This window comes from Mya arenaria, chromosome 15, assembly GCF_026914265.1.
Source record: "Mya arenaria isolate MELC-2E11 chromosome 15, ASM2691426v1".
Lineage (NCBI taxonomy): Eukaryota > Metazoa > Mollusca > Bivalvia > Myida > Myidae > Mya > Mya arenaria.
This window is the reverse complement of record NC_069136.1, coordinates 15794664-15819711: the sequence shown is the minus strand read 5'-3', so window position 1 is coordinate 15819711 and position 25048 is coordinate 15794664. Positions and strand designations below refer to the sequence as shown.

At 35.6% G+C, this 25048-nt stretch overlaps 1 protein-coding gene across 1 annotated transcript in view; it reads right to left on the bottom strand.

Moving 5' to 3' along the window:
- The window catches only part of LOC128219853 (F-box-like/WD repeat-containing protein TBL1X), a 36363-nt gene extending 17211 nt beyond the window's left edge, over positions 1-19152 (bottom strand). Inside the window, exons 1-8 of the mRNA XM_052927972.1 lie at positions 18870-19152; positions 18173-18274; positions 17191-17336; positions 14334-14484; positions 7506-7641; positions 5952-6090; positions 2148-2211; positions 396-493 (exon numbers count right to left, since the gene is read on the bottom strand). Of these exons, the coding sequence (XP_052783932.1) occupies positions 396-493; positions 2148-2211; positions 5952-6090; positions 7506-7641; positions 14334-14484; positions 17191-17336; positions 18173-18230 (792 nt within the window). The 5' untranslated portion in view covers positions 18231-18274; positions 18870-19152. The remainder of the gene's footprint in view (positions 1-395; positions 494-2147; positions 2212-5951; positions 6091-7505; positions 7642-14333; positions 14485-17190; positions 17337-18172; positions 18275-18869) is intronic.
- Positions 19153-25048: the final 5896 nt, after the last annotated feature.

The window sequence follows — 25048 nt, the reverse complement described above, 5'->3', positions numbered from 1 at the left end:
ATATAATGTATGCATAAAAAAGTTAAAACATGTATATTTGCCATTATATTAGCTTTTTGGGCCTGATTTTGTATCTTTCCCAAAGGCGACATTTTTTCAACCTTATTCACTTTTACACCATTTCAGTCGAAAATCCCTATGTCAAACTCTGTTATTTCGATATACAGGTCAAACTTTTTTCAATATTTGGGATTGACAAAGCGAGTATCAATTTGACAGTAGTTATTCAAAGCTGTCTTTGACAACATGGTTCCATGCAGCTACTCCACTCACTCCCTTTGTGATAGAAATTATACATTTGCGCTGAAGACCTTGTGTATAACTTTAAAAAACTTTGGGTGTGGGCGGAGTTACTTCTACATATTTCACAATACCATAAGAATAAATGCACTTACCTTATCTACCCCAGCACTAAGTATAAAGTTTCCACGTTTATTCCACTTTAATGCAAATATGGGACCCTTGTGTTGACCTAGTGTATTTATAAGCTGACCTGAAATTAAAAGATTCTTTTGGTATTACCGGTGTTATACATTATCTAATCCATAAAACTGCACCGTCAGAAATATACAGGTCTAGAAATGGCAATTCAAATAAGAACTTTCTTGTCGCTGGCTGGAGTATAAATTAAGAACTTTAAACAATTAAGTCAGACTATTTTTCTTTCAATAGCAAATGAACTTAAAATTAACTGTTAAAATCAAATCACTTTAATAGGCCTAAAGAAAACACATTTGGTTTGAGTAACTCGACACTACCTATGGAATAGACGCTGACCCTACCGTCTTTATTGTCAGTTGGTCAACAAAATATAATATTAAAAATATTAAGCCTGTGTTTTAATACATTGTTTACAATTTTTAAAGCTTTATACAGAAGATAACTTAACACAATACTCCAATGATGACAATAACATTCTTATTTAAAGGGGCTGTACTCCGTATGATGAAACAGCCAAACAAAAAAGAGAACGGTCAAAAACTGACATAAACTTGGCATCCAGGGCTTTTTCTGCCCATTTTGGGAAAAAGACACTAGACATTTTGGTAAATTTTGCGTCGTGAAAATGCCGAAATTGGGAAATTTTACAGTTTAAAGAAAAAGTTGTCTAGTCTCCTGCGAATTAGGAAATTATTTAATATTAGTTTATGTTCCCTTCAAAAGACCCACAATGGCTGAAATATCAATCCTTGTGGTGTAAAAATCTATTGCAATAGATCATGACAGATAATATTTCATATTTCAGATCTCTGAAAGTGATGAAAATCAATGATTTCTGAGTTCAATTGCCAAAAAAAAAAAATTCACATGGCATAATTTATTAGGATGCTGAAAATGAACCAGTAAAAGGTTAAAGGAATTTCTAAAAAAAAATTTTTTGGGATTGGGTTGTTTTTCTGAAGATTGGGAAAAATATCTTATAAATTTTGCTTTGGGAATGGGTCCGATAGTCGGACCCGTGGGTACTATAGAAAAAGCCCTGGCATCGGTGTTTACAATGCATTGAAACTTAATAACTGAAGTACCACATAGTTAACAATTAATTATTTTTCGCATTTTTTTTCCTATTTTTCCATTAAAAAAGATTACTAGGTATGTCTACCTGGTAGAATTCATTCCTTATGCGTGATTGGCTAGTCGATGTTATCATGTGATATGACCATGTTAGGTCAATATAGCTTAAATATTCCATCCGTTCAGGGTAAGCCTTCGAAGCACAGTGGATACCACACTGAACTGCAATTTTGGCGACACAGGTTCGAACCCGGTCTCCGACTCTATTTTTTTTTACAATTTGGGATGTTTTTTACACTTATGATATCAAAGAGTAAAACATTTTATTAAATAAATGTCCTGAAATTCATAACAGAAAAAAACATTTTTTTGGTGCCAATCTGGTGAACAGTCCCTTCAAAGCCTACTAAAAAAAAAAAAAATACTTGTTTTTGACAAGGATAGAACCCTAACCAAACCATTTTTGATTTTTGGCCTTATCAGATGCAAGAATTTCTTATGGGATTATACTGACCTAGCCTTTACATAAAACCTACAACCAGTGAAAGTTTTGTTATACTATCAAAAACTGCAATACACGTTTCTTATTTATTTAACAAGTGCTCATATCAGTAGGACTGTGGTAAACTTACCATCTGTACTCCATAACCTGGCATAGCCATCATATGATCCCGTAGCAAGAAATGTGCCGTCAAACTGCAAATATATACATGTTCTTTTTAAATTTTTTATTCAATGCAGTGGTCAAAATTAACATAAGCCCTGCAATGGTAAAATGGCTTCCGGGCTTGCTCAAATTCTGTATATAGCAGGGCTTGTTAAAAAATTTGATGCCAAGTATTAGTATAAGAATTCGGGCTTGTTCATCCAAAAGTCCAATTTCGATGACTGTCAATGATCTTTAATGTTTTTTAAGTTATAAACAAAACCATAAAAATTGTCGTAATTTTCAAGAATACAAAGGGCCATTATCTGACAATATAAAAGCATTGGTGATGAAACTGGTCACAAAAGAACGTATTGTTTCTGTGAGAAAGCTTAGAAAGTATTAACTTGATATCTTGAACAGCATTCTATAATATTTCAATACCACAAAATGACATTATAAAAAAAAAAAAATGAGAGATAAGTGTGGACATTTTACGGGGGCCGTTATTAACTCAATTTGAAATATCTGACATTTTTCTATAATAACCTGATATATCTGACATTTCTATATAATAGGAGAGCAACAAACAACACATTAAAAGCTTATAATTTTTGTTTAATTCATTGCTAAAAACGGAATAAGGTTAATTTAATGCCAAATATAGCATAATTAGGGTAATTACCTTGTTTTGAACTAACAAGGCTGCACGTACTGAAGTAGTTTCTGAGAAAACCATAATTTATCTACGCTCATCAAGATTAATGCTCTTATAAATAACACAACTAAGATGGCTAATCACTGGTCTAAAAGGCAGACATTACAATCTTTTACTTAGAAAAAGTATTTTCTAAGCATCATTATTATTATGAGTGCTGTTGGGTAAACATCAACACTGCTCTTTAAAGTTTTTTTTAAGATAACTTTAACACCATTCTCCAATAATGACTATTATATTCTTATATAAAGCCTTTATAAATATTTTTTTAATTTATTTTTAAAAAGCTTACCTACTTGACCAGTTTTTAAAAAAGGCTGTAACCAAAGTGAAACAATTTTTGGGGGGCCTTATTTACGAGTTGAAAGAGGGTACACAATCTGAACAATTATTTAAGCCAGAGTTATGGGCCTTGCTGTACATGTGAGTATTTTCCCTGGCAACATGTGTACCAATATCTTGTATGTTTTTTTGAGTAATGAATGGCCAAGATTAAAGTTTTTCACAACAACGCTGACCACATCATTAGTAACCTCGACTACGTTTTGCTAAAAAACACAAATGAGAGGACAAGTCTGTAGAACTCTGGTTCTATTTCTTTTTCTATCGTCTAGAATTAAGACCCAGGTCCCAATTTCTTGAAACTTCTTAAGCTTAACAGGCTTAAGCAGCTTATTTCAATAAGGCAAAGTCATTCTTTAATTGGCATAAAAACACTTAAAGAAGTAAATATTATGCAAATTATTGAAAGACAAAAATAGTTAGCTTAGCCTAATCCTGTTATAAGGGACTAATGAAGTTTCATGAAATTGGGGCCTGGGCTCTAGATGAGGTTTTGGGTCTGAGGATATTTAACTCCCAGATTTGTTTACAAAAACTATGTTAAGGCCCAAAAAAGTAAACAGAGAGTATTGACTATTCATTTAAATGCAAAGAGTTCTATAACATATTTACCAATTTTAAACATTTCAACAGTGAGTTTCCAAAGAAACAAAAAAAACATCTTTTTTTAAGTTATCATATCATTCAAAGAAGATGCTTAACCGTTGCCAAAGATATGACAAATCGCCCACACACTGATATAACCTTAGAATCAAAAAACGTTTAGTATTGTTAAAGAGAAGTAATTGCTGCCTCAAATTGGCTATGCTGCACGCATCAAAATTTAATCCATTAATACCATACTCCCCAATATGCATGCTGGTGCGATTAAATACCCAAATGTTCAAATTTCAGTAAGTTTATCCTAATTATTAACTACGTTTGAACACAACTATGAAACCAATCATGACCTCTGAAGGCCAAAAAATGCATTTGTCTGTCAAGCCACAAGTATTTAGTTTAATGCCAAGTAGAATTTTGCAAAAGGGGCATAACTCTAGTTTTACTAATGTGATGCATCTGATATAAATACTGAATTCATTGACTGAACCAAAAATAAAGCTTTTAATTTTTTAATGTAAAAGGGGAGTAACTCTGGAGTTACAGAGATGATTTATCCAACTTATCAAACTTGACCTGGACATTCTGACCTCAAATCATGTCACCAAGTTCAGAGTGCAAAATTAACCTGTTTAACATAGTGGCTAATGATACTACAGACTAGTGATTTCTTGTAACCCGAGCCAGATTTCTGTAGCACAACAGATAACAAAAAAACATGGGGCATCTTGATGAGAAATTAAGATTGTTAAAGACAAGAAAAGATATGAAAACTGTACAATACCTTATTTTATTCAGTTAGAGATCTATGCAAGTAAGCCCACTGTATCAAAAAAAGTATTTACAGTCTGAAATATGATTTCTGTCAAAATTATTATTTTCAAACAGTATAGTATTGCTCAGCAAGGGAGATTACTGCATCAGAAAACATCTGTATCGTTGAGAAATTAACCGGAAGTCGGTAAACAGTGTCGAGGTAAAAATCAACCTGATAAATTTTTTTTTATCAAAAGCCCAATGATTTCATCGCAAGACAGCTATCTTAAAGGATTTTTCAAAGCCCATGTAACTTTCTATCACCTCGAGTGATCTGGATACAGTTAATTTTGCACACTGCAAGTTTTGTCATGACCACGACATAATGCCCGACAAATATACGTTTTATCACCATTAGATAATAAATACTAATGTTATTATCAGCACATAGTTTATCTGACACTCAAACCCTAATCTGTGATGTGGATGATGAGTTCAAATTAATTTCTCTTGGCTTAAAATTGGATCACACAGTCAAGCTCTGATGATTATGATAACATTTTATCGCCCGTTCTATACTTAGATATGAAAAACAAGTCCTATATTTAGATATGAAAAACACATCACTTTTCCTCTTTTGTGGTTAATGATTCATATTAAATTTGTACTATAATAATTTCTGTGGGAAGAACACAATCCATCATGACCTCGACACGTGTTTGTTATTTCATATTTTTTACTCTACATACCATAATAAAATCTGTGAAACATGAGTTTGAGTCAGTAACCTAGTTTCTGAATAGCATAGTGATATTGTTTTCCGGAAATTTCTCGGCCTTTACCTTTCAGGGAAAGTTTCCAAGTTTTTTGGAAAAATAAAAAAAAATGCCTTTGATGCAAAGAACAACACATCCAAAGTAGAAAAAAAATCAGTGGGAGTTTCCAGTTCATTTTTTGAACAATGTTCTAATGGGGGACAGTATTCTTTGAAACTGCCTTCCTGGGGTGGGTTGTGGTTATGTTCGAATGGAAGAGCCCTAATATAAATATACATGTTAAAACGGTTTAATATACCCATTATACAGTGTTATATCTTTATTTAGTGAAGACCTTTTCTATTTTATCGAGAAATATTTCAGTACTGACATAATTTTTATGGCAATAATAGTAAAAAAAACTTTTTTAGAACATTTACGACAATATTTATTTTATCCAACATTAACACATATTTTGCGAAATTATATAATTTAGGAACTGTGAACCCATTAACTTGTGAAAAAGCTGTGAATATTCAACCCTCGTGAAATATAAGCGCTATGTTATCAAGTTACAACGAAGAGAAAAAACTTTTTTTTTTCATAATAAACTTCTTACATTCCAGTCGAGGGAGGTGACGTCTTTATTGCTGGGAACCTCCGTGCCACCCTTCTGAATGCAGTGTCGCAACACGAGCTGGTTCGCGCTTCCCGTTGTATCGTTCATATTCCAGATACGAGCTGTTGAGTCGCCAGACCTGTTGGATGCATACACAAACATGTAGAATTGTTCTATTATCGTACATTCAATGATCTTGTTTTGATCAAATTACAAATGAGAAACGTCATGTTACAGATAGTTATGTAAATGTCAAACATTCAACTTTTGAGTGTAATAGCATTAATTCCGATGATAGGGTAAAAACCTTGTCTGACAATTTTATTTTCAAGAGAATAATTTACAAAGTGGAAATGCAGTTTAAACATATATACAGAGTTTTCGACAGGGTTATATTTACAAACTGTTGAGGTGTTTCGAAACATAAATAAAACATTTAACATAGAACTCAAATTGTGTTTCCTTAAATAACATAAATCCAAACAACTTAATTTTCTTTCTAGGAATACAAAAACATCTTTTCAACATCAATATTTTCTGCAATTACATCTATTTATTTTAAATAATTTAATTATTAAACTAATACATTCAGATTAGACTACTTGAATTGTCCTTCAATTATTAAAATGTGGGGTTACTACCAGGACGTACCAAGCAACATTAAAATACAGAAGGTTCAACCATAGGTTTTCGGGGCCCTTTTTGGTGCCGAAATATGGCCCCATTCCCTTGCTGATTTTTTTTTTACTTTTCTACTGCCCAGGTAAAAAAATCCCCTTAAGAGAATCCTTTTTTTCTTTATTTTAAGGGGCATCAACCTCTTCACATTTAGGAATTGTAGCAATAATTATAGTGCCATTCATGAATTCTACCATAGGTTTGTTGAATAAAAGGGTTGAAAACAAGCACGGCAATAACCCAGAGATAATATTCTTGATTTAAGTGCACCCTAACAATCGTCTGCCTCAGCTGCACTGCATAAACAAATTAAATGCATTTCTCCAGCCAGGATATATGTAATGGGTGCATGGTGCTAGTTCAGAAGGGCACTATTGGTGTGCATTGATTGAGACTTGATCAGACACTTGCTAGGGCCAATGTTCAATTCACATTGTGTATGTGTTGTAACTAATCTCAATACTGTAAGTTTGTGATGAATTATCCAATATCTTAGCTGTTATCTTTACTAAAGTGTCAAAATATGTATATTTATGATTTTAACACTTATTTCTGGAAACTGACTCTGTCAAACAGAGGCACAGTGCAGCGAGGTGTAGTAAAAAGGTAGCAGGGTGGCAAAAAAAAGGGCAACTCTGCTATTTAGGCTTACCTGGAGCACTGAATTGATAGATCATACATACAAGAATGTACAGCAGTTGTGAGCTAACTCATTATGCTGATTGTTCAGAACTTTGTTAAAGACAACAACTTTGTTAACATCATCTTTGTTAGCAACAATATTGTTAACAACAATGCTTTTAACAACATTATTTACTTCAACAAAATTCTGAACAATGGCCCATTGTAATTTGGTCCCCCATGCATGAATCTTACCCAGACGCCAGGAGATCATTGACGGGATTCCATGCACAAATGAACACCTCCGACTCGTGCCCCCGTAGTACCGTGGCCTTGCTACTCGGTATCTCCACCCCTCCATCAACTTCCATACGCTCTCCAGTATGATTGGCTGGAAGAATGTTTAACAAATGTGAAACAAGTTATTACAACCTTTAATATATTCATCACTCTCATAATATGGCAAGATGTTATGCAAGTCAGAGCTAGACTATAATATACTTTGATTATAACCTACATTTCAAGTAAATGAAATCGCCTATCAGCCTACAGTAAGTTTCAAACTCAATCGGTAAGATTTATAGTTTTTTCAAATTATCAGACATGACATATTTTTTCGTTCCCCTCCTTCTTAAAACAGGTTACAATTTTAATTCATTTAAAACAACTTAGGCAAAATCTAAATGACTAAGAATGGCACACTCTGCCCTCCTTAATCATTAAGATTTTACCTAGTTAAATAAGCTTCAACTATTTAATACATAAATTTCTTTGATAGCCTGAATAGGTATAGCCAGTTTTCTGGGTAAAAAAATAGTCCCAGTATCCAACTTCAAATATTAAAGTAAACATGTCCGCCTCTCAACCAAGAGGCTGGGTGTTTGAGCCAAACATGGAAAATGTTCAAATGGCCTCTGTGAAATGGTAGATTTCTGCCCAAGAAACAGTTCTACACTCGGAGTAATTGTTTCGACTAAAGTTTATATGTGAAAATCCATATGCAGGATTAATTCTGATTTACTTTGGTGTTCGAAATTACATTTTGTCCAATCATGAAAAGGATGGCGGTATTATTTTTAAATCTGCCTCACATTTATTTACATAAATAGGCAGTCAGCTGGCCTGATTTCAGGCCTAATTTAACTTGAATCAGGTGAATCGTGGGGATTAAAACAGAGGCTAGTCAGAAGACAACATAAAATCCCTAAACACCAAGTAATGGTTAAAGACTTTTATTATGTACTTACAAAAATAAATGGTTTGATGCGACACATTTGCATATAACCATTTATTTTGTGCTAGTATGATCAATACTAACAATCATTATGATGTTAGTGGTCTACAATATATTGTGTAAACTACCCACTAACTGGGCCAGCCACTGTTTATATTTACTGCTTCACCTGATTAATATCAAAAACAGCTGTCTGCTGATATACTGAAATAAAAGTATCAGAACACTTCAGAAATACTGCCTTCACATTAGACAAAATATAATTTTAATCACTAACATAACTAAATTTGAGAAAGTCTCGAAAGGAACTTAAGTTTGATCAATTTATTTATTGGTTTCAATAAGTGGGTTATTTAACAGTTGGATCATGTGCAAAGGCTAGGAGAGAATGAAGCAATCATAATGATTAGATTAATTTTTGCTTCATTAAATAATTGATTTGGCAGTACGATGCACCAGGCTAATGCAGACTAAATCTATAAATTAATTAAGCAAAATTTAATATCTAATATTCCATAGTTACTGGCTAAATATGTATTCAACGAATCATGCTAAAACATATTGAGTGTATTATAACATTAACGTTAATTGTCTTCAGTAATAAAGACTTTTCTTAGACCAATAAATCTATGAAAACGTGAAAACCTATTTAAAAAACACAATTACTTTTGTACTTATCTATAAAGGCTAAAAACTAGGATAGTTATATCATATCTTAAATGCAGTTCAAAAAACTTGCATCGGAGTATATTTTTTTGTCCCTGCTGAACTTATGACAGGATAATAGATAACAAACTATTTATATTTATTTAACCTGGAGGTCATAACATGTCTTCCCTATAACTTACAAGTCAATGAACTCTGCTTTTCATTTATCAGAATGCTGATTCCCCCTTAAAAATACATGAAATGGACTGTACCAGGATATTGTATATAATTAATGACCCACCTAGATTATATATATGCATGTTCATATTGACAAAGTGCATTACAACGATAAAATCAATACTTCAAAACCACAAACTTTGATTTTTTTTAATAATTACTCCATCAATGTTTACTAAATGTTATTATTATATATAGTTCATTTTACCTTATCGAATCAATCATACATAAAAAAACAATATTTTCATATTTTCCCCTTTATTGCCCCAGAAAAACATGTTCAACCCCCTTTGGGAGCCTCTAAAGAAAAACACAAAATCAGCAATATGGCGGTCATATCAGCTTTGACCTTCACATTCCAAATGCACACTGGTAAACATGAACTTTGTAAGCCATGTGGGCATTTTATCTTGCCTCATTATTCATGATTCAGCCCAGGACAGAAAGCAATTAGACCGCAAACTATTTTCTCCATTCCGGTCTATAGTCTGTTTCAGACAGAATAATTGGATTTTCGGGCGTGTTTTATTGATCAATGGGCAAACAGCCAACTGAGTGGAGTGTTTATGACTATTTTGTCCTCCGTCTGCTCCAACGACCACTTTAACATAGTACTGAACATAAGGCCAAACAAATAAAATTGTTTTTTTCCAATTCAATTAAAAAAGGACTTTAATTCCCCCCCCCCCCCCACCGACCCCTTGATTAGTAAAAAAAAAAAAAAAATTAGTTAGCAAAAATATGTGTCTGCTGGCAATAAATAAATTAGGGTCGGGTGCAAAAAAAAACAGTGGGACACTGAAAACAAACTTTCTTTGTTTTGATACGACTTATATTTTGAATGCAGTTGCACATGACATTTTATGTCTTTGTAATAAGGGAGTGTATGGGAAATGAACATTAAGAACAAATAACGCTGTTAAGTGCTTGAAGTTAAATTTCACTTACATGACTTTTTTTATCAAGCGGCAACAACCAATAATTTATACTTAATGTAATTAGAGTTCAGTCTCCTTTCTTAGCCAATAGGATCACCAGATGGATTCTGTTTAATCGATTAGATGGATACCGATGACAAAAAACGCCCAAATACCATATCATCATTAGTTGGTTTTAATTGTAATTTGTAGAGCGGTTTGCGCATGCGCCAGCTGGCTATTTAGAAGACAGACATTTAGATGTGAAACACTAAGTTATTATAATCAGGGGCGGACCAAGGATATGACGTTGGAGGGGGCAGGAATTAGGGGCAGGAACCTTTTGATTTGCACCCCTCCCTCAGAACCGAAATTCATTTGGTTTATGGAGGTTTGGCAGGGTAGTTATGGGGTACTCCATGAAAAAATTTAACAATTTCTAGTCCAAAATAGAACATGTTGGGCATATTTTATTACTTTTTTCTCTTATATTGAAAGAAAAACAAAAAAATTGGACACATTTAAGGGGGAGTGATTTAACAGAACGCTTTAAGTTTATGACTTTAAGGGGGGGGGGGATTTAATAGAACACTTAAAGTTCATACCATACATTGTACACACACCCGCCCACCATCTTGGCAGGTTTTCATTAAAATAAGCTTTAATTCAACACCTTAATATACAGCATGGTTTACGGTACTTTGTTGTCCTGTCGTGCCCTGCGGTGGTTACTGGTAACTAGGGCTCTTAAACATTGATCATAAATCTGTACAAACATGACAGTATTGAATTGAAATGATTTAATAATCTCAGACAACTGAAGAAGACCTATTTAGCTTCCTTACTCCTCTACCCCCCAAACAGAGCACATCAATATTCAGATTCAGAAATATGATCAGCTGAGACACAGTAATAGTTTAAAGATTATCATACCAATATGGCATGAAGGAAATATTGATTGCAAATTTATGAAATATTCCTAAAGTCTGTTTCAAAATATCAGCAACATCTGTAGTATGGTAATTTTTAAAAAAATATAATACAAGTAAAATGTTTTTATTTATCATAAATTTATACAAATTTCTTTGCTATTGACTGTTAAAAAAACCTGTAAAATTTAAATAGCAGGATTTCATTGTCTTATGCCATTTCCAAGGTCATTTTAGGGCTCTGTGCTTATCAACGCACGAATCGTAAGATCACTTTTTATATTCAATGTATCTGAGTAGTTCTACCCTCTATTTCGAAAATAAAAAGCTCTATTGGTCTGACAGTTAAGGCAAAGTGTATTATGTTTTTAAAAGTAAAACCCTTCAATTTAAAGGGTTCCACTAATAAATATTTAACTGAAATTCTTAAGTTGTTTACAATAAAGTCAAACCCCGTTGGCTCAAACTCACTTGGCCCGATTTCCTTGTTGGCTCAAATTGGATGTAAAGAACCTATTTTTTAATACTGAAGGTAATGCACCAGTCAATTGTAACCATGGCCCCCCTTCAGGTCCGGGGAATAGCTGGGACTTTTACTTTCAGTCCAGCCAACACCGGGTAAAATCCCCGCCCTGCGGGAACGAACAGATGGTAAAATCCCCACCAAATGCCCCCGCACCCCAGAGACCCTAGGTAAGGACCATTCCCAGCTATATTTTGTGCGAAGACAAAACCACCGCATTCACCCGGCACTGCGGGGCCACCTGAAAGGTAAAAACACGGCCAATTTCCCCGGCTATCCCCAGTATATCCCCGGACCGGGGGGTGGGGGGGGGAGTACAATTGAATGGTGCATAAGCATCTCTGCTTGGCTCGGATTCCCCGATGCTCAAGGTATTTTCACTGGTCCCTGGGACTTTGAGCCAATTGGGTTCGACTTTAATGTATGTTGTCCTACAATCGTTAATAATATGACCTTATAGACTTAAAGATAAAAAATGACCTGCAACTGCAAATTGTGAGCAAAGTGCTACAAGTCTCATATAAATGCTTGCAATCATCACGGCATTTGAAAATCATGATTTCTCCTATCCTACAGGTGATAAATTTAGACTTTGATGAACAGGCTTGAAGTCGTACACAGAGTACTCAGTATGAACATTAAAGGGACTTGATTATGTTTTTGTAATAAGCACTTTTTTATGTATGACGAAAAAAAAGTGTGGCAAATCATTAGGAGTGTTAAAACCAAGATACCAAAACCTGGAATTCTTCAGCAAATGTTTACATTTGCTCCAATATCATCTTTGAAGACCACAATTTTCATTAGCTTTAATTACAGCTATGAGCGATTCATTCTTGCGTGATTGGTTGATTGACATAATCATAATTGTTAAAATGTCAAAATATCCATCACTTTTGTAAAGGTCCTGGTGGCTTTGTGGTTAAGGTGTCTACCGGTATATTCTATTTTTATCATGACTCTACCGGCATGGGTTGGCTACCCACTTTTCCAAAGTACGTTTTCATACTTTAATTGTGTGTTTTTTTCTGGAGTTTTGATGTCATATCTAGTAAAATAATGATTAAGTAAGTGTTTTCAGATGCATTACCGGGAAAACTAATTTTTGGTCCAAAAACCTGAGCGTGTCCCTTTAAGAAGCCCTACTATATAGTAATATAGAAATTGAGCAAGCCTAGAATTCTATCTACCAGTACAGCGCTTGCAGGCTTTTGCTAGACAAAGTGGTATTCAGTAAAACTGCAGAAGAACACTCTTACATAAGCATTTGACATCTTTTCAAAATTACAAGACATTTTAAAAATAAAGTTAGTTAACCTTGTAACCTTGTATTGGTTTTTTGAATTTGCCCTTATCCAATCAGACAGCAATATTGAAATAAACTATACATTCATAACCTCTTCGAGGTTAAACAATATGAATGCTTTCTCGACACAACAGGCAAGATACAATTGATTTGGAAGAAAGTTCATTGAAGGAATGTTTAAGTATTGCAGTCCATCGGTGTATGAAAAAATTTGAACAGTGCACAATTAGTAAAGTCAAAAGGAGATCCATTCCCTTACCAATTGTTTTCATACAAAGAGGAATTTTAATTCTTAAATATTCAATGTTTATATTCACACTCATTATCACTAAATTTTCTCTTTGAAAATCCAACAACAATGTTGATAATAACTCTTCCAAGTCAATCGGGAGTAGGATAAATTTGACTGTTTTATCAGTCATCGAAATTAGAATTTTGGATGAACAAGCCCAAATTCTTATACTATTGCTTGGCATCAATTTTTTTAACAAGCCCTGCTATATAAATTTCAGATTTTGAGCAAGCCCGGAAGACATTTTACCAGTGCAGGGCTTGCAGGCTTGTGCTAATTTCAACCACTGTTTTATAACAGTGACATCACTTCTTTCATCGAAATCAAATACATTACCTCCATAAAACATCAATTGACCCATCACAAGCATTCTTTTTGCATACTTTCAGACATATTAGTGAAGATGTCCATTGGAATATGAATGCAATTGGAGGGATAAGCGTTCATTCATCTAAGTACTATAGGAGTGTTGCATAGGTGGTTTTAACTCTTTATATAAGGTGAGATTTCCTTTCATTGCCATATTACAAAATAGCCCCATCACAAAGGCAGCTTTAACCTTGCCTCAAGGAATTATGACAGGCTTTCTTGTACTACACACCATGATTGTGCTGTTTCTCAAACTAAAATTGGGCTGAAATTGGGCCCCAATTTCAATTCCAAAAAGAACTCTTTTTTAACAAAAGTGGGAGCAAATTTCAAAATTAGAATATCTACATATATAATCATCTAACATTATTTCACTCCATGATATACTCAATGGACATATTTACAAATCAATTCCTGTTTGAGGTATATTTAACATTAATTAGAAGTCTCAATTAGCACTGTTATAAACCCCATTTCTAGCAATATTTAAGTTATCATTGTTTTAAAAATCTAGCTTTTTCACAATTTGTCCGGGATCTATTCAAACAAAGGTTAGAACAAAAAGCCACACCGCATAGGAGTTGGCGACGAGGTGCAAACAGAATAAGACACGTGTCCCTGGCCATACCTGTTGTAGTCGTGGTCTCCTCGCCATTTGTGTTTGCTGGCTCTGTCTTGACCTGGGCGGTCTTCGTCTGGGCCTGCTTCCGCTGCTCTACTGTGTCCGGCAACACAGCATCAATCAATGACAGAGACTCGATCGGCCGTTCTGTTCCATCCTGAAGAAGAAATCAAATTTATTTTGGTTATTTTAATAACAATTACCCAGAATACCTGACTTTTAAACCATGCAGGCTCTGGTACACCCAAGAGAGTTATCTTTGTCTGCCGGATTCTTTTTACCTAAATTACGTTATGTATTAGAAGTTAATTCACAATTTTTGAAATGGGGGCCTTTTAGATTAAAAAACACGCAATATTTTGACTTAAGTTGGTTAAATTCCAATCTAGCCTGACAATAAAGAAAATCGCTTTAAAAAAGACAGAAAAGATAGAAGACTTAATATAGTTTGTTTCTTTCAGAATATTTTGACCTAAATTGGTTATTCCAATCCAGCTTGTAAATGAAGAAAATACTTGACAGAAAAGATAAAAGACTTAAGAAAGTTTGTTTCTTTAAGAATACATCATCTCTCCCATGCAATAATGGTTTTGGGGGTCTATTTATCGTCACAATTTGGATTTTTTTGTATAATATATATATATATATGTATATATATATATATATATATATATATATATTGCAGCATTGGCAATTAGGCTGATTTCGACCACAAATTGGTCAGAAAAAAAAAACATACTGGTATTTAATGGTTTTATGGTTAACATTCAGTACATCTACATATTTACATGTAGTATTGTAGTACTTTTTCAAAGATGTATTTTTCATCAAGCAGTAAATGCCCTTTTCAACACCTGCAATAGTTGAAATTCTTAATGATTATGCCTAGTACTTGCCTTTCTGCAAATTCATTGGCTGAAAAATAAAGGTTTTATTGACAGCATTCTTAGTGCACTTCTGAAGTTCCTTTTAAAACAAACATGATTTATCAGATTATGGAAGCCAGAAAAATTTCAACAAACCTTATTCATCCAGACAATATTTCAGAAACTGAAAGGAGAGGATAACTAAAAAGTACCGATGACATCTGAACATTACTGACATGTTTTCAACTTTTCAAACTCCTGATGTTCTAGATTGAACAAAACAAAATATATTTGTATGTTATAATTTGGCAATGATTGAGAATTTTATTCTGTTTCGGGTAACATCCACAAAATTACTAGGTTAAGTTAAGATATAAGGGATTTTATATATATTTTTTCGTAAATACAGTTAAGTATAATGAACATGCCCACAACATTTTTTAATGTATTTAAAACTGTTACATGTCATGTTTAAACCGCACAGTGTCCGATTCTGAAAGTGCGATTTAAACTTGACAGACGTATTTCCACAGCCAATCAAATCAGGCCTTACAAGTGAATGTCTTGATCGGTTGATATTGAATGGGCACTTTCAACTTATTGAGTTTAGTTCATTATTATTAACTTTCTCTGAAAGCAGAAAAGAGGTGGTGGGCGGAGATGAAAATCTAGCAATTAACTTAATGTTACCTAACAAGATTGATGCAATGCAAACACTACTCTGTTCTTTTTCTAATCAAACAATAGGGCACAACTAAGCAAGTAAACTGAAGTCAGAGTTATGAGGCTTGTGTATTGTATCAGGCAACACATGTACCAAATTTCATGTGAGCATCTTGAATGATTTTTGATTTATGACCAAGGTCATAAACTTTTTGCACGATGATGCTAACGCCTATGTTGACGACCTTTAACTTTTCACATTACCTTGATAGTTTTACTTAAAAAAAAACAGACTTAAAACTATGCATATTACCGTATTACTGATAATAGGTGTACATCATGTAGAAATATTCATGTGAAGATCATGAACACTTGGATGGCCAAAGGATAAGGTTTTGGCAGGTCAGTTCAAATATGGTTTGAGCCAGTTTTTAGGAATTAATAGGGGAAGAAAGGGGGAAGGGTAAAGTAATTAATGAAATAAGAATGAAAAGGGCACATTGTATCAGGCTGTTTATAACTTATTATATTATTTTACAAAAATGTGTTTTATTGTAGTAGTTTTAGGTGTCATATAACATTGTAAGGGTTGTAGGTGGGTGCAGCATCCTTCCCCTTTAAGAAGCACCCCTCCCCCTGATGAAGACCAGAATGTCCACCCTTATGCCTTCTTAAAATTCAATACCTAAGGTAAATGTTTCCTTTGTTTTGTTTAAAGGTTTATTACATGATTTATATCAATACAAAACAAACTTTACATTATTGGCAGCTGAAACCCTAATTTACTTGATTTCAATTCTGGGAGATTTATTCCTTACATTCTCTGCCAAATTCATTATGTTCAATTTATTCACAGTGCTTGACAATATGCTCTCTTTCTCCAGTGGCACCCTGTGCCTCTTCTGAAGCACCTAGTCTCTGTTCTCTACAAAACCTGGCTTAAACAGTCAATATCAGGGTTCAATACTAAATGGAAACAGGGAGTCTGAGACTTCAATACTAGGGATATCTTACTTTTAACAAGACAGTATGTCAAAGGAAGATAGAACAAAATACCCTTCCTTGAATCTACATGGAATAGAAGTGTTCTTGTCAGCTTCTTGAAACTTCTTGTTCAAAATTAAAACAAGATAAAAAGTTTTGAATTCAATTAAAAAAAATATTTTTTTTTGTTAACTTTATCTTTTTTTCTTATAATGAATTTTCTCTCGAAATGCTGTACTCATTGATTTTTATTCAGAGTCCTAACATTGGAAATAGAGTTGTCAAACATACCCCAAAGCATAAACGGTTAGTGTCTATTTAACTGACTACGGACAATGTCTGTGACGCACCTCTCCAATACTTATCTCCGCCTCTGTGTACTGCAGGCCCTTCTGAATGATGCTTAATAGTGCAGCTGGTGGGACCAGCGCACCATTGATGTTTGACTGACTGATGTGAGACTCGATACCAAATGTATACGCCGAGTGCACAAAGCCTGAAACCAAAGCCAGACAATGAAATATAAGCAAAGTGCATATACGTAAACACTGCTCTAGAAGTCCCGTGTCTTACCCGGATATCTATTTTCAGTAAAAAATATTTGTTTCCTTCATTTGCTCACAAATCTTTAAATGCGAATCATAAATGAATTTAATAACACAATGATATTTGTTATGTATCATATGATTACAGATATATTCCAAATTCTGGGCATGGGTATATCATTTTCATTCTAATTGATTAGCTTTATTTAAAACCTTAAAAACAACAACTAGAAAATTTAGAGAGGTAACTTGTGAAATTTTATCAATGAAAAGATGCAGCTGTGTTTAAAGGCATGTGTGGAATGTGCTTTTTCAGATTCATTCACAGTCACAGAAATTTAGATTTCAAAGCTCTAGTCTGAATTTCTAAATTCTAATGAAAAATACCTTAAATCGCACTAATCTGACAAAATATAAAGGATAAGAAAATTGAGTTTACTAGCCAAAAATATTTTTTTAATAGGTTTATACCTTCAGGCTTGATCACTGCATATTGTTTAAAATGTTAATATTACTCAGTGTTCTCAATAAGAACCGGCTGCCGGCCAAAATGGACAGTTCAAATGGCAATAGGGCCGGTTCAAATTTGAAAAAAAAGAAAAGAATTTTCAGTAGAATAAGTAGAAGCTGGTCGGTTACTTTACTATTTGAGACGGTTCAACCGAAACTTATTGAGAACCCTGTTACTATTACTTATACAATTTGATTATTTCTAATAAAAGCCAAAAATTAATGTAGACATTTGGCAGTTTGTCCAAAAGACTAATTTCAATGACTGTTCTCTCACCAGACTCCTGCAAATATCTATACACCAGGAAATTCACTTCATCGCTGCCAAAACTCATAATTCTCGTTTAGTTGAACAGTCCAGTAACATCAAAGCATATGTCTGAAAAGAACATACATGCAATCATATAAAGCAGCGGTATTACAACTTCCACATTTTCAGATATGTTATCCGGTTACAGATGAGCTGTTCTTTATGTGGATTTTTTTCCAGGATATCTGATATCGGTTAATTTACAGAACAGTTCCCTTTGGCTCTATAAATTTACACATCAGTTCAATCTGTTAATGAATGTTAGTATCATTTACAATGTACAGACAATTTGAACATTGTGAACAATTCTACCTATGTATCAGCGAGTGTGGGAAATCAATACACACTTTTCATATCATGTGACACTGATAGAAACAGACTATAAATATCTGATAATGATAGTGGTAGCGTGAAATGAAACAGACTATAAAAGAAAAAAAGCTGTTACTAAAATACAATAATGCAGAACTTATCTATTATTCATCCAAATCTAAATTACAATCAGTTATATCAATGATCATCTCCTTTCCACTAAGTCTTTACTATTTAACTTCATGTTTTACCACTTAACAAAATGGCAAAAATATATAAAACATCAACCAATTCAAACAAATAATATGAATGTAATCAATAGTTTACGCTACCAACCACAAACAGAACTCACCATTAATGTAAGAGATGAATATCCCAAACGAATTGTCAAAAACACTTAAATTCTTTGAAAAAAATGTCTACTAATAAAAAGGTCACGAATATCCATGACAAAAATTTAGACCGTCAAAAAGTACAAACATATTAGATAGTCAGAGACGACAATGGTGTTGTCTCCAATAAGAAACAAACTTAAGTCGTATACAAGCAGAATTCTACCAAGAAACTCTATATTTAATCCAAATTCAAACAAATAATATCTTCAAAATTTCTCCTTCCTTCTCACCGGTTTACGATAACCGAAGCACAGCATAAATCCGCGGACTATTTTTTGTAGTTTTGAAAACCAATTTTTGAAATACATGCACATGAGAGGGACTTCAAATATCGTATTTTATAAAATTATTTATATAGTTTCATACTTCAAAAAACAATGTGATGGTTTTAAGGACAAAAATACTACGCGCATGAAAAATGATCTATTCTCAACATGAGACGTCACTGGGGTTTTTACGAAAACAAGATTTATAATGCCAGACCTGTTAAATCAATGAATGGCTATTTTCAAGATTTAAACCCACTTAAATCAATTACAAAAATAAAGATAAACTCGTTTGCAAAAATGATTTTTAAACAACAACACTGTAAATCAGTACTTTTGTTGATTTTTATCCCACCTCCCTTTAAGCGCCTCATTGCAGCGGTAGAACGAGGTCAAGTCGATCACATTTATATTTGAGGCAAAAGAGGTCAAGTAGGATACTGTTCAATAAGCATTCAATAAGACAAATAACAATATATTTCAAAATTCATATGTTTTAGAACATATAGGGGTGGTTCTTATAAATACAGGCAAAATTAGTCAACCTGGTGGGCACAAGTACCTGACAAATGAATCGCCTTTACCCATAGAATAAATGGATTGATAACCGCTTACAATGAACCAACACGCTGGGGAAATATATACTCGGAACAGCTCTTATAAATGCGTTCATATTTAAATTTGTGCATATTTTGAAGTGTGTGTGTGTGTGTGGGGGGGGGGGGGGGGGGGAGAGAGTGGAAAATATAAATATACAATTATTGATAATGAAAGCTCTCAACCATTGAATATCAACTAGTGGGTTTAAGTGTGAGGGTGCGGTGCCCGGTAACTCCAAAATGATTGTCCAAGTAAATATCGAAGACCCCCCCCCCTTTACTCGTCTAAGTTTACTTTGAATGTCAATATTGGAAGAAAAGTAATAAAATACGCTGCACTATAACGGACTGGAACTTGTTATTTTTTTATAGGGGAGCACCACCATACCCCGCTGCCAATATTTTAAACCAAATTCATTCTGGTTCTGAGGAAGGGGCGAAAGTCAAAAGGTTTCGCCCCTAAGTTGTGCCCCCTCTAACGTCAAATTCTGGATCCGCCCCTTGGTTTTCCGTACCATAACTACCTATATGAGAGTATATCACTATACTAGGAAGTTTTGAATATTAAATGGTCAAATTCTAACATGTTCACTCAAAAAATGCACACCTTTTAGGAAATAACGAACAAAAATCTACACTACGGCAAACAAAGTTCGGTTTATTGATAGTACTTGATAACCCCTTTCTACTTATCATCATGTTTAGTTACATATATTTGTTATTTTATCTGATAGCAATGAGTTGTGTACGAGTTCTGCCCCGTTTTGAGTCAAACAATATATGGAGTCCGTGCATTTGGCCAAATAAGGACTTTGGTTGGCCTTTTACGGCGACCACAAGGAGGCGATGTGACCTCTAAAGGCCGGGTTCTGAAATAAAGGGGAAAACGAGGCACCACCATACCAAGCAATGGTCATCTTTAGGTTGGCTTGACCAATACTGAATACAAGGTCTAGGACAGCACATATGAGTAAATACGCACATTGTCCTACTTTTGGTGGCCGGAACGGTCTCAAACGGGTGGTGTGACCCCTCAGGTGAAGGTCAGGCTGGTATGTAGGAGACATCTAGAACTGGTCCCTAGCACCGCACAATAACGGCCATCGTGTGGTAAGCTTGACTAAATCTGACACACCCTTTTCCCAAAAAAATAGATAAATAAATAATAATAATAATAAAAAAATAAAAATAATAAAAAATATATGAAAATAAAAATAATAATAATGACTAGGACCCCGTATTAGGGAAAGACAAGGACATTGACCTTATTTTAGTGGCCGGTATGACATGAAGGAGCATGTCTTGTGACCGCCGTCCTCCAGGGGACACATAGGGCTGTTACTATTACAAATACAATAACACCCTGGTAACACCCAATACGGCGACCAGCGACTGAGATTAGCTTGACCAAAATTTACCAACAATGTCCAGGACCCGGTATTTGGATAAAACAAGCACATTGACCTAATTTGACTGATCGGTACAGTTGGAATGAAGGGGTGTGACCCCTGGAGACCGGATACTGGAATGTGGGGAATATCCAGGGTCACGTGTCCGCTAGCGCCACCCAATTTCGCCCATCTTTGGGTCGGCTTAACGAAAATTGACCCCAACGTCTTAGACACGGTATTTTGATAAGAATACTGACCTAAAGTAGGCACACTGAGTTCATGTTCTACACCTCTTTAATACGGAGTCCTATAAGGGTCATCGCGATCACTACCATTGCCTTAACAGTCCCCCCCCCCCAAAAAAAAAAGGACGCGAAATTTGTTTACGTTCTCGCATCCCCTTTTCTTTAAAATGTGTAGAGCTTTGTGAAGGAAAAGTATTGTGTTTCAAGCCAGTAACAAAAAAGTAGTGATAATAATAGGAGGAATTTTTTGAAAAAGTAGGGTAAAATAGAGATATTAAGAGCAAAAAGTAGGGATAGTAGGGCTCTTTACTTACCTTTTTGGATGCAAATAAATGACTTCTAAACCTACTCTTCAATTGTGATGTATAATGTAGTTATCTTTGCTTAGAAACCAATGCTGTAAGAGAGATTCGGCCACAGGATGAGGAGACGAACCTTGAAATGGTGTCTCTGACTTGTCAACATGCACAACTCATTTTCATCATAAAATCCATCTTGCAGGACTGGAGACCTACAGCACCAAACTAATCCTACAAAAAAACTAGAAATGGCTTCTTATTATAATCTAGATTTAGACTCTTTCAATCAATGCAGTTAGTAAAAACTTTTCTATTATTTCTCGAACTATTTTTACAAAAGGTAGGGATAGTAGGGCTTTTTCAAGAAAAAGTAGGAGCCTAACAAAGAAGTAGGGAAAAGTAGATAAAAAGGGTAAAGAAGGGCCCGCTTGAAAGCCTGCGTACGTTTAAATTGGGGGCAGTGCTAACTCCCTTGATATGGATGTTATATTTGGCAACTATGGTGTAACTGCTGGGGAAGTATGTGGAACACCTGTTAGACTGCCAAGGTTAGCGATGAGTACATCTAATTTCAGGCAAAGGAATTTGTATATTTATTGTATTAATATTATTATTTTTCTTTTTGAGTAAAAACATCAGTGTTCTCCTAAACAGTAATGTTGGTCAAACGTAATATGTAATAGCAGTGTTTTTATGAAATCCTGGTTAGAGTCTTTATCATGCCTGAATTGCTAGCCCGTATTTTGCCATAATGACCTATTGCCTTTGTTTAGCAACCATCACTCTATATTTCTGTCAGTCTACCATTTACAAATGTACAAATTATTTTCAAGGTCAATTCCACGTACGTTGTGGATCCTCAGTCAGCTGCGATGCAGGCGGAGGAGGACACGTCGCTATCTACTTCACTGAAGAATAGATGGATAACGGGGACATACTGGTGGGTCCGCAACCAGCTCCGATACAGGCGTAGGAGGACACATCGTTACCTACTTCACTGAAGAATAGATGAATAACGGGGACATACTGGTGGGTCCGCAACCAGCTCCGATACAGGCGTAGGAGGACGCATCATTATCTACTTCACTGAAGACTAGATGAATAACGGGGACATACTGGTGGGTCCGCAACCAGCTCCGATACAGGCGTAGGAGGACACATCGCTATCTACTTCACTGAAGAATAGATAAATAACGGGGACATACTGGTGGGTCCGCAACCAGCTCCGATACAGGCGTAGGAGGACACATCGCTATCTACTTCACTGAAGAATAGATGAATAACGGAGACATACTGGTGGGTCCGCAACCAGCTCCGATACAGGCGTAGGAGGACACATCGCTATCTACTTCACTGAAGAATAGATGAATAACGGGGACATACTGGTGGGTCCGCAACCAGCTCCGATACAGGCGTAGGAGGACACATCGCTATCTACTTCACTGAAGAATAGATGAATAACGGGGACATACTGGTGGGTCCGCAACCAGCTCCGATACAGGCGTAGGAGGACACATCGCTATCTACTTCACTGAAGAATAGATGAATAACGGGGACATACTGGTGGGTCCGCAACCAGCTCCGATACAGGCGTAGGAGGACGCATCGCTATCTACTTCACTGAAGAATAGATGAATAACGGGGACATACTGGTGGGTCCGCAACCAGCTCCGATACAGGCGTAGGAGGACGCATCGCTATCTACTTCACTGGACACATCGTTATGTACTTCACTGAAGAATAGATGAATAACGGGGACATACTGGTGGGTCCGCAACCAGCTCCGATACAGGCGTAGGAGGACGCATCGCTATCTACTTCACTGAAGAATAGATGAATAACGGGGACATACTGGTGGGTCCGCAACCAGCTCCGATACAGGCGTAGGAGGACGCATCGCTATCTACTTCACTGGACACTTCGTTATCTACTTCACTGAAGAATAGATGAATAACGGGGACATACTGGTGGGTCCGCAACCAGCTCCGATACAGGCGTAGGAGGACACATCGCTATCTACTTCACTGAAGAATAGATGAATAACGGGGACATACTGGTAGGTCCGCAACCAGCTCCGATACAGGCGTAGGAGGACACATCGCTATCTACTTCACTGAAGAATAGATGAATAACGGGGACATACTGGTAGGTCCGCAACCAGCTCCGATACAGGCGTAGGAGGACGCATCGCTATCTACTTCACTGGACACTTCGTTATCTACTTCACTGAAGAATAGATGAATAACGGGGACATACTGGTGGGTCCGCAACCAGCTCCGATACAGGCGTAGGAGGACGCATCGTTATCTGCTTCACTGAAGAATAGATGAATAACGGGGACATACTGGTGGGCCCGCAACCAGCTCCGATACAGGCGTAGGAAGACGCATCGCTATCTACTTCACTGAAGAATAGATGAATAACGGGGACATACTGGTGGGTCCGCAACCAGCACCGATACAGGCGTAGGAGGACGCATCGCTATCTACTTCACTGAAGAATAGATGAATAACGGGGACATACTGGTGGGTCCGCAACCAGCTCCGATACAGGCGTAGGAGGACGCATCGCTATCTACTTCACTGAAGAATAGATGAATAACGGGGACATACTGGTGGGTCCGCAACCAGCTCCGATACAGGCGTAGGAGGACGCATCGTTAACTACTTTACTGATGGACGTGTAAATACATACTGGTGGGTCTGCAACTAGTCTTGAGTTCCTTCTCCTAACGCTATCGTTATCGGTACATTATGGAATATCAGTAAGCAGGGAACCAGACTAGGTCCGCAACCAACTCCGATGCAGGCGGTGGAGGATACATCGTTATCATCCTCGCTGATTGATAGGTGGATAATGGGGACATACTGGTGGGACCGCAACCTGCTCCGATGCAGGCGATTGGCGATACATCGCAATCTACTTCACTGATGGATATGTGGAATACGGGGACAAACAGGTTATGGAGGAGCCACTACCAACGTGGCAATTGCGCCTCTGGTGTCGTCAACATACTACGAGAGTGATATAGAAGGCTTAAGTCTGTAAACTGAAACTTAATAATTATATTACTACTTTGATGGTTCATGAAACGCAAACTGAAAAGTTTTAAATTGCTTGGATATCAGGAAATCCACTCCGTTTGGGCCATTGAAAAACGACTGAAAGTTTATTGAAGGAACTAGTACACTATAGGTTAATACCAAGTTTTTTTTTTAATAATGTTTAACTCATTTGAGTATGTACATATATATCATTTACATTAGCCTTTATAAAAAATAGCTACGTTACCACAAATTCCCCAGTTCAAAAAGCGCAAAATTATCGATACTATTT